Source organism: Zonotrichia leucophrys, chromosome 13 (genome assembly GCF_028769735.1).
Source record: "Zonotrichia leucophrys gambelii isolate GWCS_2022_RI chromosome 13, RI_Zleu_2.0, whole genome shotgun sequence".
Taxonomy (NCBI): Eukaryota; Metazoa; Chordata; class Aves; order Passeriformes; family Passerellidae; genus Zonotrichia; species Zonotrichia leucophrys.
In genome coordinates, this window is record NC_088183.1 from 9,046,949 (window position 1) to 9,064,869 (window position 17,921).

At 42.5% G+C, this 17,921-nt stretch overlaps 1 protein-coding gene and 1 long non-coding RNA gene across 7 annotated transcripts in view; one reads left to right on the plus strand and one right to left on the minus strand.

The window, feature by feature from the left end:
- Nucleotides 1-2,031, plus strand: part of LOC135453893 (core histone macro-H2A.1) — a 42,553-nt gene extending 40,522 nt beyond the window's left edge. For all 4 annotated transcript variants that reach the window (XM_064725371.1, XM_064725374.1, XM_064725372.1 and 1 more), the window contains exon 9: nucleotides 1,301-2,031. In XM_064725371.1, the coding sequence (XP_064581441.1) occupies nucleotides 1,301-1,466 (166 nt within the window). In that variant the 3' untranslated portion in view covers nucleotides 1,467-2,031. The remainder of the gene's footprint in view (nucleotides 1-1,300) is intronic.
- LOC135453894 (uncharacterized) lies at nucleotides 2,018-17,434 on the minus strand. 3 transcript variants are annotated; one of them, XR_010441981.1, is made up of 6 exons: nucleotides 17,363-17,434; nucleotides 16,420-16,463; nucleotides 16,156-16,317; nucleotides 15,684-15,781; nucleotides 7,272-7,415; nucleotides 2,018-3,884 (listed from the first exon to the last, which is right to left on the minus strand). It is a non-coding gene; the product is annotated as an uncharacterized LOC135453894 (long non-coding RNA). The 3 variants fall into 3 exon arrangements; XR_010441982.1 differs by having other exon boundaries at nucleotides 15,684-15,806; XR_010441983.1 differs by lacking the exon at nucleotides 15,684-15,781.
- Between the last annotated feature and the right edge of the window lie 487 nt (nucleotides 17,435-17,921).

Sequence of the window (17,921 nt, forward strand, 5' to 3'; positions counted from 1 at the left end):
CTATATCATGCCATCCTTTTTGAAATACCACAAACATTATCTTCAGGACAGCACATATAATATCACATTACAAGCAGGAATGACATGGAATTGCTCTCTGAGTATGTTTTTTGATAAGGCAATGTGCAGCAAGTGGGCCATGACACATGCAGTTGCCCTTCACATTTGGTGTGTTGCAGCAGAAAATAAGAGGGAGATTACAACAGCATTTTACTTCCAGTGTGGTGCTTCAGTGAGCAAGTGCTGAGAAATGTTCACCTGTTAGTGCCAGAGGTGGATTTAGCCCAACTTCCTTGAACTGCTCAGGAAATGCTGAGAAACTCATACATCTGTGTAATCTGTAAATTATTTGTAGTATTAATAGTACACACTTTATAATGGGGAGTTTTCACTACCAGGTATCTAAGTGCACATCAAGGAGCCAGGTGATGTTCAACAGGCTCTTCCAGGTTCTTTTTGGGTGCTACCCCTAAAAGAGTGGTCATGTCCCATCACCTTCAGAGTGACTGTGGAGTGCACACCACTGAGGCTGGGGGAGGGCTCAGAATTTGGCAGGTAAAGCCCTGGTCTGGGGGAGTAGCAGTACTTCAGGAGTAACACAGCAACAAAGCTCAGGCCATGTTCCAAGCAGTTACCAGGTGTAATTCCAGGAGTTTGCCATGATCTATAAAATTCAGATCAAAAAGTTCAGGTCATAGCTTTATTCAGATCATTCTACTTGTGCTTGACTTGTTTTAAGAATAGATGAATCTTTTAGACAAAGATTCCTAGATAAGAATGTGAAGAAGTTTTAAGAAAGGTTGTCTGGTTAGGTCCTGTATAATCCTGTGCTTAGTTACCATTAGTAGTGGTAAGACCATATTGTACTTTGGGGTTTTTTTATGTTTCATTTTCTTTATCAAGTTCTCTGTCTCTTTTTACTTTTCTTTAACAGTTGCCTTGCTTTCAGGACAGGTTTAATTTTGCAGCTCCAACACATACACTGCTTTCCGGAACACAGCAGGCTCTTGGTTTACTTACCTGTTAAATGAGAATAATTGACCCATCAGGTATCATGAGGTTCAACCCAACAGTGTGTGTAGACTCTGTATTCATATTTTAGGAATGCTTTTCTTCTGTTTGAGCATTTTAAGTCTTGCCTAAATCAACAACTTCTAATTCACACTGTAAACACTGGCTTTGCAGCTTTATTTGCTGTGAGGTGTTGCAGAAAAGCTGGAGCCTTCCCTGGGAGGTTAAACCATCAAAAGTTGGGTCAGCAAGTCTTGATTTTCTTTCTTTTTTTTCTTTCTCCTTCTAGAAATGGCTTCCCAAAGCAAACAGCTGCTCAGCTGATCCTGAAAGCCATCTCCAGCTATTTTGTGTCTACAATGTCCTCTTCAATCAAGACGGTGTACTTCGTGCTCTTCGACAGCGAGAGTATAGGGATATACGTGCAGGAAATGGCCAAGCTAGATGCCAACTAATCCTAGAAAGCTACAGTACCAGCCCCCTCTTCCACCCATCAGCATCCCCAAATCCTTAAATCATTGTGAGGCAGAGCATCCCTTATTTTAAATTTTGCTCATCTAGGAAAAATAAAGGTGGGGGTTTTGTTGTTTTGTTTTGGATTTTTTTGTTTGTTTTGTTTTTCCTCTCTAAACTGTTTTATGTTGGCACTGATAGTTGGCATTACTGCTGTTAATGCACTGTTATACCAGGCATTGTCTGAAGTTAGTGTAATCTAGAAGATTTTATAGTTTTATTTTAATGAAGTATGGATTGAAGCAGGAAGCTGTTAGGAGTATGTAGTCTTTTACTTGTGAAAGAAACAGGCCAACCCTATTTTGTAACTGTGTTGTGGTGCTTTATCAATACATCAAGTGGCGTTCCTTTCATTTTTTAAAAGAACAGATGCTATAAACCTAATTTGTGTTTGTTTATTGTCTTAATGATTCTGGAAGAAAAAAAAATACAGAAACCCTGTTGTCCTTAATTATATTTACAATTTTGAAACTGTGTGAATTGATTTAGTAAAATGTTTGAACTGTTGCTCTTGGTGTACTTGGATTGATTTTTCCTTTAAGCCTTTATTTTTTAAGTTCTGAAAAGTTAGCTCTGAGAGGGATGAGAGCAGACCAGAATCAGTGACCTGGAAGCTTGTTTGGGTATGCCAGGCATCTTCCCTGTGCTGGCTGCATGTGAGTGTGCTCAGTGACACTCACAGCAGAGATTTCCCCAGAGTGTTCACCTTTCCCAGTTACTTCAGATCCTGTTCAGAATCTGCCCTAATTGCCTCTTCAGTTTGGGAGGTGGAAGCCTTTTAGATCAAGCAAGGCCTAAGATTTTTTGAACTCTTTCCAGTCATCTAATACTGGCCTGTTTGAAGCTACTTTGTATTTTTTTCCAAATATTTATGAGCCCTGTTTGTAGTGGTGGCCCTGTCCTTTGCACAGCTGAAATCCATACCAACACAGACTTTATGGAAGCCACTTGGGTTTGTACTTTGAGAAAAAGAAGTTACACTGTTAAAAGCTATTGCATGTGGATGCTGCTCTGAGGGAGGCAGCTCTTCCTTTGAAGTTTTTAGCTGATTTCTAGGTAGGAGGCATACGTTTTCCATCTCTGTTGAAAACTTCATTTGCTGATGAAAGAGTATTTCACAGCCAGTCTGGATTGGCCCAGAGCAACAAGCAGACCAAATCTGACTTTTCAATAAGTTCAGGAACACCAAATATTGAAAATGTGTAGCTTGAACTCCTGCAAAAGTTTGGGGTGTTTTTTGTAAAAGTGGAAATACTTGGAGCCTTCAAGTGTAGAGAAGCAATGGCAGCAATAACAGGAGGAAAAATTTAAAATATAAAATAAAAGTTATTCTAAATACATACCCGAAGTTAAAAGGAACAGTTAAAAGCCTAAATTATTTTTGTGCTTCAAATGCATAAAGTGTTTGACCAGAATATGAGCTCAAATTTTAAATTTTTTTATGGCAAAAATGCACTTTGTGCATTTTTTAGCAGCTTAAGGGACAGTAAATGAAATAAAGTGCAGTACTTCAGGCATTTAATTGTGAAGCATCTGCTACTGCAGTTGGATCGATCCTTGGAGTTCCCTGAACTTGCACTTTCCCCAAGATTCACTAGATGTCACTAAAAGAATTGAAAAATACCAAAAAACTCTCACGAGCAGCTACCTTGGAGTGAAATGGGCCTTGAGTTTTTCAGTACAGGAGGGGATTTTTAACACAGCAGAGCCCACATCACACTGACCATTCAGACAACAAAAATCCTGAGCTGGTAGCAGTGTAGAACTTACTATACTGTATAAGATCTCACTATTTTATACTCTGAACTAAGGTGTTTATCCAATTTACTTTCTAGGTGGTTGAAAGTACAATCTCCAATGGCATTTAACAGGTTTCACTCATACTACACCAGGCTGGGAGGGACAACTTTTGTCCTTCAACTAGAAAATCCTAAAGCAAACTGAATTGTAATTCAAATCACATGGACTTTCTTCTTCTGGCCTCACATCTCAGCTTCTTATTTAGGTGTGGGCTCCATAAGAAGCTTGGCTGACTTCATTGGGCTCACCTGTGATGTGCCATCTTATTTGCTTGGATTTTGGTGCCTTTGTAAGGAAAAAGCAAAACCAGAATCATTTGTTGTGTTGAAACTGGTCTCATGTGGGGCATTGCCATATTCTCTTTCCATACAAACACCAGAGCATCCTCTTCTTCCTCCTCCAAGAGCCCAGAGCCATCTGTGTTCACCCACCTCTCGCACAGCCCAAGGAGTGCTGCTCCAGTGTCCCAAAATCCAGCAGGCTCTGTCAGGAGAGCCAGAGATCCCAGAACAGTCTTGACCTCAGGCAGCCTGAGCAGATTATGGCACCTATTCAAGAACCTAAAAAGTAACATATCAGGTTACATTCATAACAAGGAAAACAAGAGGAGAAATTCCTGCTAACATGAGCACTGGGGCCAGGACCTTACTTTGGAAATCTCTGTGGCATTTTCCTTGTTGGAGCTAAACATGCAAGCTTCACTTGCCTAAAAGAAAAAACCCAAAAATAAAAATCACACTTTGGGAAGACCACACATGGAAAAATGTCAGTGAGGTGCCTTTACAGCTTCTTCTCTTACTGGTTAGTTTATTCTGTTTTTCACATGAGCACATCAGTTAAAATAGACATTCTCTAACTTTTCAATACTTTCAAGGTAAACAGGAAAAGAGTTTAAAGCATTTTGTGGCCAATAGCATTTTCAATTCACATCAATAGAAGCCAGGTGGCTGAGCAAGGATGCCTGACAGGAGGTACAGACACCTGGCAGAGACTTTGCCTGTCCTGATCCCTGTTGCATCCTGGAGATCCCACTGCTCCCTATTTTCAGGCAACCAGGCCAAAAATAGGTGGGACTGCATTGCTTCCATGTGCTTTACTCAGAGATTACAGGTCTGACCCTACATTTTATCATCAACATTTAAACTTACAGCACAGCTGAGAACAAATTGTTTTAATTGTTTAATGAATGATGATGGATTTAAAAAAAATATTTAGATTAATAACTCAAGCCCTTATAACCATAATATTGGAGAAGCAGTGTGCAGCAGAATAAACAAATGCACCAATGGGACAACATCAGGACATCTCCAGAGATTTGTCACCAAAATTGCTTCCATGTACAAGATTTTATCACAATTGGGAAAAGCAGTTCAAGGGTGGATTGGGAGCAGTATCAACGTAATCATAAGGATAATATGGAAATACAAAAAGATAGGTGTTAATAGCTAGATAGGAGAGTGTATAATCCTTCAGCCACCAAGTGTACTAAGGAAGAGTCACTGAAGTGACTAGTTCTGTAAAAATGTGAGGAAGACTGGAACTGGAGTCATTAGGTGTGAGCAAAGCACTTTTAGAAATGCTTTTTTCAGTAAGAAGGTGAATCAGGAACCTTCCTATTTGTATAAATGCTAAAAACCAGAGTAGAATCAGTCCTAGGATGGTTTGGGTCAGAGGGACCTTAAAGATCATCTCTTTCCAACTCCCTGCCTTGGGCAGGGACACTTTGCACTGGACCAGCTTGATGAGCCCAGCCTTGCCTTAAACATCTCCAGAGAATTCAGCAAAAACTCCAAAAGGGAAAACAATTACACACAGACAAAGCATCAGAACCATACTCAGACTGAAACAACCAGAGAGGCAAAAGTTTACAGAAGAATAAGGCTCCAGGTTTCCAGCATTCATTAGCACCATGTTTTTGTGAGCTCCCTTCCCCTTGATCCTAGCTAAAATTGGGGTTTCTAGCCTGAGAAACAGCACTGACAGGAGCTGCAGGTGCTGGTACTCAAAGATGAGGTCTGCAGCCTGTGCTAACCAGTCACACACCCTGCTCTGGGCTGGTTTTACAGAGGACAGTAATACCTCAAGTTGTAACTGCAACTCAGAAGGAGCAGCATAATTGATAGGCCTGAAGAGTGCAGGTAAGTAGGAGGATTGTATTTATATCCCTGGCATGAAACCCAAAGGGAGCCAGGCTATTGCACACTGGCTAAAGTGCTTGAAAATTGCCACCAATCCCTTTTTGTGTCTAGTTCTTCAGAGATTTAGTTTGCTCCTCCATAGAATCCCACTTAATGCCTCCACAATTCATGTTTAACCATTATCACTAGCAACCTGCTCATAAATGCTTCTTCCTTGTTAGATTCCACAAGCAGGAATCAAGGGGAGATGATGCTGCTGTTTCCTAATACAAAGGAAGCAGCGACGACGTTTCACAGCACAGCCCATAAAATCCCAACTCTTCCCCACTTTTTCACCAGCCTGGTTAACGGAAGAAATTTGATATTTTTGTACCTTGAAATGACTAACCTTCTTAGGCTTAGGAGAATAAATTAAACTTGAGTCAAAGTATGCCTCAGCTGCAGCAATGGGCAGATTGATTTGCTTTCCATCTGGGAGATTAAATTCCACTGCCAAAAAAATGGCACCAGCATAATTAGCTGTCAGTCAAGTTGCAAAGAGACAGACTATGTGGGATAATTGAAAGCCCTGCAGCTTCTCATTACATACTACAGTAGCCCTATTTGCAAATTTCCACCTTGAGGAGGTTCTCCCAATGTGGTCAGGATTGTACTCCTTCCTCCTGGCACATTCTTGTGAAGTGAAACAGGAGTGTTGTGCAGGGATGGATTAATTTTAAGTAACTCGCTTAACCTAAGTTGGTTATAATATATTTGTCAACAGCCCCTGACAGCTCCACTAGACTTTAATTGCAAACAAATCCAAACAGCTAGAAGGAAATGGTTTATCTTCCACTCTGGGTACGCCCAGGAGACACCTTTACAGGCATAAAAATCACCCCCCTCCCTTTGCCTTTTTTCAGTTGTGCACTGTCCCTCCCGCAGGAATCCTCCTATTCAGCAAATTGTAATTCATAATGCACCCATCAGTATGCAATATTACAAACATGTACCTTTCATAAAATAATGAACTCTCTCTTTCCTCCCCTGTTTCCCGAGGCTCAAGCATGTTTCAGCTATTGCTGAGTGCACAGGAAAGTTCAGAATCACAGAGGAGAATCACAGAATGGTTTGTGTTGGAAGGGACCTGCAAGATCACCATGGGCAGGGACACTTTTCACTACACCAGATTATTCAGAGCCCCATCCAGCCTGGCCTTGAGAAACAAGTAGCTCTGATGATCACTCCAAGCCTTACTGAAGGGTCTGTAGTAATATTGATGATGAGGCAGAAGGCAAAAAGAGTAAAATATGTTACAGCTGTCATCCTAAAACTCTAGGGGATATGTAATCCAGATTTTTCCTCTGACTCTATTGGGAGTAAACGCTGCCTGCACTCTCCTTTTAGGGTGAGATATAATTCCTGTCCCTCTTCCCCAGTTAACTAAGGAGAATTGGGTCCATCACCCTCACCAAGCTGCCAGTTTAAACAAGGCACATCTCCCAGCAGCTCCCTGACCATCCTTCCCTCCCCAGGGGAGGAGGCAGCCGTGCTCCTCCTCACAGCTGGGCATTGCCTGATCACATCTGCAATAATGTGATTTATAGCAGCGTCCCGAGGTGGGAGGGATGGGGGAGGTTTGGGGGCTTCATCTGCTTTTGGCGGCTTCAAAGTTCTCCAACCCAGAAAAGTTTCTGGTTCCCACAGAAGAGGGAGCCAGTGTCACACCTCCCGCATGGCTCTCAGCCCTCCGAGCTAATAAAGCCCGGCTAATACACTAATAACTCTTCTTAAACCAGAGCTTTCATTATAAATGTAATTTATGCTCACCTTTAAGAGCACCACAAACCTGAGCGCTCTCACAGGCACGGATTTGCCCCTTGCCTCCCTGCAGCACTTCCTCAGCACTGGGAGGAACGAGCCTTCCTCACTGGTGTGAACTGGGAGCCAAACTGGGAGCAGAGCAGGTGGTTCCTAAAAGAGTAAAGCCAAAGTAATGAGTTTGCTGCTGTGATGTGGGAGCAGACTGGGTTGGCACGGCAGAACAAGACAGAAACTGCAGAAAACAGTGAAACTATTCCTGATTATTCAGGCTCCATCAGCAATATAAACACGCCAATCTACTCCTGTGTCTAGAGGGAGAAAGTCAGGATTTAGCTCACAGACAGGTCTCACACTGGCTTATCCTCATGTATGCTAGGAATGGGAAAATTGCCCCTCTTGTCTGTGCACAATGCCCCTTTATGATTTATTAGACAGTCCTCTTTTTTTGCCTCAATTACTCACTTCAAAAGAGGGTGGAAATGGGACATTCCTAGCCCTAATACTAAATGCATGTAGTCAATAAAAAAGAAAAAACACTGAAAAATGTTTAAAGGGAGGGTGCTTAAGTTATTGCAGCCCTTGGGAGCATTAATGTATGTGCCAACAAGTTACTGTATGTGGCTTTAACATGCTTATTTATTCTGCTGTGCAATAAAACTCTCTCTTAAATAGTGCCAAAACCTGTTTGCCATGGCAACCCCTCATCACACATGTGCTCCAGTAGTACTTACAAGCACCTTCTTAAAGAGAAATACACAGCAGGATGAATGTCTCGTGACCTTCAGGGCATTTTACAAAGTTTTAAGCACCCAAGTAAATATTGCTTTGGACTGAAATATTTATTCCAGGTTTTTTTTTTTCTTTTTGAGCAACATTAAGCAGTGAAGCAAAGCTTGTTCCTTGCTCACTTCTCTCCAAGTGGAGCTCTAATGAGTTGGACAAAGCACAGAGCCTGGTTTTTACCTGGCTGGGCTCAGGTGTTGCCAGTTGGCTGGGGAAGCATGGTAGGGATCAGCTGATCTTCTGTAGTTTCAAGTGCACTGCAGCTGTTCCTGGTGTAATTAGTCATCCTTTGTACTGCCACAAGAAAATAGATGTTTTCCCTGCTCCCACCCACACAAGTGTTTGCTCAGTGTAGCCTCTGGCCTGGAATCCAAGCATGCACATGTCCATAACAAAGCCACTGACACTGGTGTTACACTTCCAGCTCTGCAAGCACCCAGAAGGGTCAACCCTGGTTCCTTTTACCACTGTTTAATTTACTGCTGTGCCTTAGCATCAATGCAATGAGCAAGCCCAGTCATTTCCACATTTCCTGGGTGATACATCCATGGAGCAGGTCTGGGTTACCCTGCTGAGCCATCCTGCCATGGCAGGACATTCCTGCTCCCTGTCCAGCCAGCACCCTCAGCTGAGGCAGCACTGAACAGAGGAGGCTCCTCAGCCCTTCCAGACACAAATTCCCAGCCACTCAACAGGCAAAACCTGATTGATAGTGGCCTTTTCTTATCACCACTGGCTGTTTGTCCTGTTGTGCACCAGCAGGAAGGAGCAAGGCAGGCAGTTTCTGCCCAGAGAGTGGGGCTGCCCCAGGAAGGCTTCATTGCCAGCAGTTACCCTGTCTGCTCCTCCCTCCCTCCTCACCTGCTTCTCTTTGTGGAGTTCCCACTCATTTCCTTCCCTTTTCATTGCAAAGAACATTATTTAAAGTTCCCAAACCCATCCCAGGACTGTGCAGGATGATGAAGCACCTTTACTCCCCAGGTGTGGAGAGGGCAGGGCTGGCTCACTGAGCATCAGAAATGGCTGGTGGGGCCTCCTGAGGAGCCATTCCCCACCAGCTGCAAGGACCCTGCACAATAGCATGTCCTGAAAAGCCCCCACAGCCCCCAGGAAGGATTCCCTGTGCCCTCCATCCTGAAGGTGGAACTGCCCAGGTGTGAGTTAATGCTTGGGGCATCCCTGAGGGCAGGTTCACTCACTGAATTCTGCTAGTAAGATTGCTAGGATGGAAAATAAGAGATATTTTAATCCCCTGGCATCCTATAGAACCACAGAATAAGTTTAAAAAAAGAAGTAAGATGATCAAGTCCAGCCATTAAGCTAACACTGCCAAGCCCACCACTAAACATCGTCATGAATTTTTGCACAATAAAATTCAGTTTAATCTTTACAGAAAGAAATCCATGAATATTATCAACCTCTCCTGGGCCATGCACTTTCCTCAGAGCTGACAAACCTTGCCCACTCCACTGCCCACCCATATTCTGTGCCAGGCCCTGCTGCAGACTGTGGAGGGAAGGGGCTGGTCCCTGTAAGGCACAGGAACATTACCAGATATGGCTGCACACACATTCCTTCTTGCAGCCAGCCCCAGGGAAATGCTCCCTCCAGCACCCAGGAAAGAAATCTTAGAAAGCACCAGAAAACAGTTGTTTTAAAAATAAATAGATGTATATAAAGCAAGAAAAGAAAACAGTGTATTCTTAATGCTCCATTATTAACGGTGCTCAGGAAGGGATTTTCTGCTTTACTGGAGCATGTAACAGGCTTAAATAAGAATCCCTACCAGAATATAATTTTGTAATTATGCAGATAAAATTTTGTTCTTGTAATGACAACGTGAACACTCACAAGCTGCATTACTTACACATTTCTGTCCATAGCAGGGATGTCTCTCAGGTTGCACTTCCATGAAGACCACAAGTGTGTCACCCTGACAAACCACAAATCATTTAAGACTCCAGGCATTTAATAGTGTTGTCCTGTTGGTTTTAGTGAGGCTTTCAGCTACTGGCTCCTGGCAGGATTCCTGCAGCAGTTGTGCCAGGCAGAAAGCTGATTTCCCAGCCCTGTGCTATTAATTAACCATTTCAGCACCAACTCAGGTGCATCCTTTAATGCTCAGTGAAGCCTGTAGGGAGCCAACCATCCTGAGGGCTGTTTGGAAATGCCTCAGTTTTAGTCTTTATCTCCCAAAAAAACAATACCACACCTAGAAAGAAATAAATCATAGAATGGCTTGGGTTGGAAAGAACCTTAAAGATATCCCATTCCACAGCCTGCCATGGCAGGGATCCCTTCCATCAGACCAGGCTGCTCCAATCCCTTCCCAGCCTGGCCTTGGACACTTCCAGGGATGGGGCAGCCACAGCTTCTCTGGGCACCCTGTGCCAGGGCCTCAGCACCCTCATGCTGAAGAAACACCCTCTTTTTTCCTTCTTTATTTTCTCGGTGACTAACGCAGAATATAAACACAGCACTTGCACGCCCGCAACTGTGACAGGACATAACTCAAAAATTCCAAATGTACAGAAATAAAGTCTAACAGCCCTGTACAGTAAGTGATTCCTTCTGGTAAACTGTGACCCACTTCTGTGCTATCACAGCAAATCTGTGTTTTACTGCTCTGGCAGTGGGACCGATCCCTTCCTTAGTAAGTGTTTAAACAGACACATGCTTTTCTGGAGAACTGGTTTTGAATCAACTCCATGAGAATTCAAATTTGTGCTGAAATGTCTAATTATGAACACTTCTGTCATGTCTTACAGCTTCCTAAATCCCAACTGGAAAATATCTTTATTTTATACTGGTGTCATCAGTTTAGACAAACATATAAAGTTCCATTTATTGCGCTGCAATTTTGCAGTGCATTTGCAAAATGCAGAAAATATGTTAATGTGTGATTCCTCCAAATGGCAGGCACAGAAAACACACACTGATCTACTTGTGCATGTGTTTACAATTATTTTTGTACATTACTGTGTCCAAATAGCTGTTAGAAAAAATTCCAGGCTAGTGTGGATATGTTTAGTTTTACCCCAGTGTCCATAAATGCATAAGAAATCTCTGCTGCCTAGAGACTTCTGAAAGCCTCCTTGTAGCTGGAATCAAATGTCAGGAATGATACCTATGACTGCATCCCCCTTGCCTGTCCCATTATAACTTGGAGGCACTGCAATATTTTGTGTCATTACATAGTGCTGGAGGCATGAAAATTCTCCAGGCTGATTAGCATCCTAGAATTTCTCACACAAGCACCTAATCCATTGGAAAGGACTGCTGGGTCTCAGCTGATCACTCATTTGTCTCATTGAAACACTATGAGTCCGTTTTTAAGAGCTTTTTTATAGACTCGTATAAAGGAGAAAGTGAACTTTTTAACATGTTTGCACTTCACTAAGTCAATACACATAAAAAGAAGTACAACTGGGGTTCCTACATGGATATGCAGCCCAGAAGTGCTAAGCTGGTAAAGAGATACAGCTACTAGCTAGGCAAGAGATTAACTTTATTTATTTCCTTTCCTTCTTCCTAGAGATGCAAGGGACATCCAGGAATGTGACAGCAGGATGAGTCAGATCCCAGACTCCCCAGACAGATGTTTTATCCAGAACATTTATATGTGAATTTTTTTTCCTTAAATCATTTTCCTGGAGTAGTCTGTGTTACTCTTTGGGTTGTTTTGCTGTTGATTTTCTGTCCTTTGAATGCCAAATCCAAAAGTAGAGCAGGATTCCCAGAGCACTGTCATTCCTGTCTCTACAGAGCCTCACAGACAGCCCAACACACACAATCTCTGTCCCCACAAGCTTTCCTGGGAGCTCTTTGCCCATTACCTGACAGGAGGGTCAGGGAGCAGCAGTCAGGGTTAAGGGTCTGTTTCTCCTACATGAAAAACTGCTGAACTTGTCCATCCTGCTGCCTAAACAAGAGTTTATGAAGTGTGGTGGGGTGTTTGACCATCCCAATTCACTGAGAGCATCTCTTTCTCCCCAGCATCCCTGCTTGTTGTCCAGATTGTCCCCACACCAATACAAAGGTCTGAGTCACACAAGAGAGAAGAAAATCAAGCTCTCTGCAAGGGTTGTGTTGGAGGCACTTTCCCCCTCTCTGATGCCTGTGAGATGCCAAGAGAAAGACTTAGAGGAAGCAAGACAAAGAATCTCAGCAGCTGCAAGATGCAGCAAAAACAGAGATGTTTTTTAAATGGAAACCATCAGTACCAATGCAGTTGTCTACTGTGCTTTGCTCAAGTGAATTTTTATTAAGCTCTGAAACTTTAAAAACTTTTTTTTCCTGCTTAAAATGAAATTTAAAGTGGCAAGGTTTATTAAAAACTAATGTTAAAGCAAGAACATAGCCAAGAGAATCCCTGAGATGAATAATGTTATCAATTATCATTTAAATATCTCCATCTTCAAGAGTCATCCAAAACCTGTCAAAGGAAGACAATCAGGATCTCCCAGCCAGATGGCTGAAGCAGCACCAGCCAGCCTTTCCATGGATAAATGCCTCCTTCACTAACTTCCAAAACATTCACATCTCTAACAAAGTTTAAAGAAAAATGCTTGATCCAAAGTTAATGACATTGGTGTAGCACCATTGATTGCTCAGTTTGCAAAAGCCTGAGTGGTGCTCAGAAAAGTACCAGAAGAAAGTATGAAAAAAGAAGAAAAGAAATTAAGCAAACAGAGATTCAGAAAGTGCAGTTATAGTCAGAAAAGAAGAACCCTCACATCAGTAACACAATCAAACACAATCAAGGTGAAAGTTGCAAATTGTCTTGGATGGTGTTTTAGTTAAAGCTTTTCCAGGTTGGGGGTGGGTTTTTTTGTTTTCTTGAAAATATACACATTACCCCAAGCCCTCTGAAGGGTGGTGAAAGCCACAAAACTTCCAGCCACTGTCCAGCATTCTTTTCCTAAAAATATTGTTCTAGGTTGTTATTTGACCAAAAAGTTGAGAACATTTAAATTAGAGTGAACCACAGGCTAGAGACAATGCTTATTAGAAACAGCCTCAAATTATATATATATATATATATATATTTGTATACTGTGATCTTGAAATTATATAACAATAATTCTTCTTGGAAGATAATTTTCCTGGAAACAAGGGCAGAAATTTATGCTGCCCTCTCCTTTCTGACACTACATTGAGAAATGCCCTGGCAATTCATGGTTTATTACCATGAAATGAAAGTTTAAGGGATGAGATCTGTCAGGGCAAGCAGACCTGTAGCTGATAAATACTAATAAATACAGAGGAAAAAGTGCTCACAGCTGAGTCTAAAACCTGAGGGACCCCAACTCTTTGCCCAGGTCCACAGGTTTAGTACAAGTAACTTATTGTAATAGCCATAAGTGCATCAAGGGCATAACTGCTGCTTAAAATAACCCAGAGAATCAGGCATTCATACTTGGATAATCTGGATCTTGGTGATGCATTTCCATTTCTAAAATGGGTATGTAACCCAGCGGGGACCCACCAAAGGCACAGCCGGGCTCTGCCAGCAGCAGAGGAGGGTTCCGGTCCCTGGTTTGCTGTCAGGATTAGGGATGAGCAGGGCTGGGCCCCAGGAGCTGCATGGCAAACATAGTGAGAGCAACCCTAACGCAGCCCCCAGTGCCCCCTGAGCATGTCCAAACACACCAGCATCAGCTGCCAGAGGGAAATGGGGGCTGAGAGCACCGGCATGCGGAGCATTTTCTCCAAGTCCACACCAAGCTACAGTCTTGAAGGGAAATCTTGATTTATGTCTCTATATAGTCCATAATCGACCTCATGATCTAGGAATTAAGGGAATCCTGAAATAATTGCAAGCTTCCTATATAACTAGGGAATTAGCTTTTCATTCCTGCCCTTCAACAAGAAGAATTTTTGACTCTTCTGCTTCTACATGATCTCACACCCTTCCCAACAACAGGCTCATTGACTTTTGATCCCAAAAGGATGTGAAGAACAAAAGGACATCAAGGTCTTTGGGTGCATGAATGCAGGACAGCAAGCCATATGCAAGCAGTGTTTGAGTTTTCCACTGTTCCCCTGACTCCCAAAATTCTCTGAAAGACCTGGTGGAGCTCATGTTATGATGGGCAATTTGACAACAATCTGAAATATGTCCTATCCAAAATACAGTCTGTGACACAAGTGGTCTAGGCAGCAAGTACAATGTTTGCCCATATGCTATGATTCTGTGAACATGTGCAGTAGTATAAAATGAGATTTTGAAATGCTTTGGAGTTTAACTTCATTACCTCACTCAGTGCCTCGTTAACTAGGTCTAATTTTAATCAGCCAACAGTCCTAATTGAGCAGAGCTGTCTTCCAAGGGATAGTGGGAACAACATCACTGCCCCATCACATTTATTCAAGGCACAGCATTCCTGGAGTGCCTGTCATTCCACAGGCTTTGTTCCAGAAACCAGGGCAGTGTGATTTTAGCCAGCTCTGGTGAGTGTGGAGGTTCATTTCATCATAATTCCCACAACAGGACTGTGGGAGATCCAACTTTCTAAGCAAGATCACCATGACTGCTCCCATCTCAGAAAAAGGTGGGAAAAGAAAGATGTCCCAGAGATTTTGGGGCAAAATACTCAGGCCTCTCAGTAATGGGACTGTTGATTGAAAAGTCTCTAATTTTTATTAGCTCTAAGAGGTAATTTTTTCAAGCAGCTCCTTACTTTTTTACCCCTTTATTAAGACAATTTAAATTTTCCTTTTAATTAAGAAGCCAGTGGGCTTCTGAGAGATAAACAAAAAGGAGGGAGACCCCCAGCCAAGTGAACAGGATCCACTCTCTGATATGCAGTTTGTGCATGGTTAATGGATGTTGGGCATTAATATTTCTTACCCTTTTGTCTGTGTTCTCTGTAATAGAAACCCCTGTCTAGACTGAGTGGCTACTACAAGTAATCCCAGTAATATCCAATAAAATCACTCTGAAATGTGATAGCTATAGTTATCAAGGAGCACCAGGATTAACTTGATTGATTGAACAATGGACTTCTGGTTTTTAACATGATCTATATGTGTCCCAAAAAAAATTCAAAAATATACATAAGGTTGTAAAACCTTCAATGCTGGGCAACTTATCATAGCCTGTAAGTGTACTGACACACCCTGAAAGGAGAGGGATTAGTGCTGCTCCAAAATTAAAGGGAAAATGGCAATGGTCATAAAAAAATACTTTCACTTAACCAACTTCTGCAAGGACAGGACACATCACCCTCTCACTGACAGCCAGCAAACAAAAACATGAATATTCAATATTTGCTTGAAAATACTGCAAAAACCTTCATTTGTGATTCAAGTCCAACCATGAGAACCACCTGCTTTTCCTAGAGTGGCCATTGAAGTGTCTCAATAAATACATTCTTCATTGAACAGGAGAATTAGGCTTTTCCAAGAGATGTGAGAGCACATGGAATGCATTTACTGAATTTACATAAGCAGCAAAATATCTAAACCCAGGTGTGGAGCATCATCCACTTCTACGAGCCCACAAGGCTTTCCTGCTGGCCAGGTCTGCAACCGTGCATTAAATACCTGTGCTTTGAGTTAGTTTATGGTGGGTATGGCTGATCTCTCTGGAAACTGAATCACATCAGTGGATAATTAATTAGTCAGAGGTACCTTGAACCAAACCTTCTGCACTCATTTCCAGCTCTGCTCAAAGTTCTCTTTTTGAAATTGTTCAAAACCTTGAGTTCTTTGCATGGGCTGGTATGATCCTGGAAATGAAAAAAATGTTCCTGCCTAGTGTAAAAGAGAGAACATTCAATAACTAAATGCATGCTTAAGTTGGAGATTAATAACTTCTCAGACTACAAAAATACCAACCTTAGGAAAGTAACTAAATAAACCAATTCAGTCTAAGGAATCCCCATCCAAAGAACTGCATTTTATTTCCTGAGTTCATAATCAGTTCCCAGGAAATTGAAAGGAAACTACCCTGAGTTTGCAGCAGTATTGACACCAGGAATTTTGGTGAGGAACAATCCCTTAGGAATGGGTTTGGAATGACCTGGCAGCAAGAGGGGGTTTTTTGCTCATCTGTGGTATACCAAAAAACAACATGTCTGCAAAGGAATAGAAAGCTACTAACCTTAACAAATTCTTCTGATGTTCAGGTTATTTCTGCACCAGATGTGCAAGGACACAAAGCACTCAGGCACTGTCTCACACTGTAGCAAAAGGCAAACTTCCTTCCCCAGGTCCTCTGCCTTCCCTTTTATAATGCACCTGTGGATCACATTTCCCTTGCTTCCTGCATTAAAATGGCAGAACAGGGGGGTCAGGTTTGTTTGAAAAAACAATTAAAGGAGCTCTCCCTATACTGGCAGTTGTTAAGTAGCTCAGCCTTACTCACCTGGGACTGGTCTGCTGCAGCAGGGCTGCTTGTTCCCTTTGTTCCTGTCCATAATCCAATTTGAGCAGGGAAGGAAGGGGAATTCCAACCAAAAGTCACTCATTCACTAATAACTTTTGTTTTTCTGGTGGAAACTCTTATTGCTGCAAGCTGGGGCTGTACCCACTTTGCTCAAATTTGCTCAACAACTTTGCTCAAATTCCAACCAAATCCAACATTTAAAATCAGCAAGAGGTGCTTATTTTGTGTGAAAGAGTGCCTCTTTCAGTCACTTCCCATCCACCAGCCCCTGTGGAGCTCTGACAGTTTCCTAGAGAAGGATATGGTCCATGTCTAGCAAAACATGGTTAAAGAGCTCCCTTTGCTGACCTGACATTGAACCTTCCCCTGAGCTGTTCCCAGTGCAGGAAAATATTTATTTTATTACAGCCCTGCAGAACTCATCCCAGTCCAGGCACTCAGATTAAGACCAAATGTGTTGAGCTTGCATTAGGTGAAGTTATGATATCTGTATTTGGGATTTTATCTTTTTTGTAGGTGCTGGTGGTGCTGAAAGGGCACAAAATAAAAGAATTGCAATAATAACAGTGCTCATGGCAGCATGTGGGTTCTGTTGGGGACTTCATAAAGGGGATAGCCCTATCCTATGTCAAATCTTGTTTTCAAAGTCTTATGTAACAGTCTCCCTGAATCCTAAGAAATTCCTTTTACAAGGAAGTTCACGAGGCTCTCCTGGCTGGCTGAGCAGCATCAACCCCTCGAGGCTTAGCTGACATCAGCTCCCTGCACAGCACAGACACCTCCAGAGCCAGCTCAGCAGCACCACAGGGCTGACAAAAACCACCAGCCACCCCTGCTCCAGGAGGGAGAGGGAGGAGGGACCTTCACCCCAGCCAAAAGGGAAAGGTGCCAAGGTGGGGAGAGGTCACAATGTGGCACTCACATTCTCTGGAAATTCCCTTCGCCCAGGATTCTTCTCCTGGGAAGCTGAGGAGCCTCAGACAAAAAAGAAAACAATAATTATCTCATTTGCTTCTCCTCTGTTTTGCACATGTGGAATGTGTGTGGGGATTGTTTACCCACAGGTGATTGTTTTATTGGCTTCTGCTGTGAGTTATTTTCACTCATTGGCCAATCAGGGCCAAGCTGTGTTGGGACTCTGGAGAGAATCACAAGTTTTCATTATTATCTTTTTAGCATTCTGTAAGCATCCTTTCTGTATTCTTTAGTATAGTATTCTTTAATATAATATAGTACCATAAAATAATAAATTAGCCTTTTGAGAACATGGAGTCAGATTGATCATTCCTTCCTTCATCAGGGCACCCCACAAATACAATATCCCAGGGCACACGTGTCTCCAGGCATAACCCCAATCTGATCCTGGCAATCCTGCAGCCTGAGAGACCATCTGACCTGCACTGAGACCCAGCTCAGGGGTGCACATGCAGGCACCAATGAACCATGCTCATTTATTTCTGATTTTCCCTGCATTAACAGCT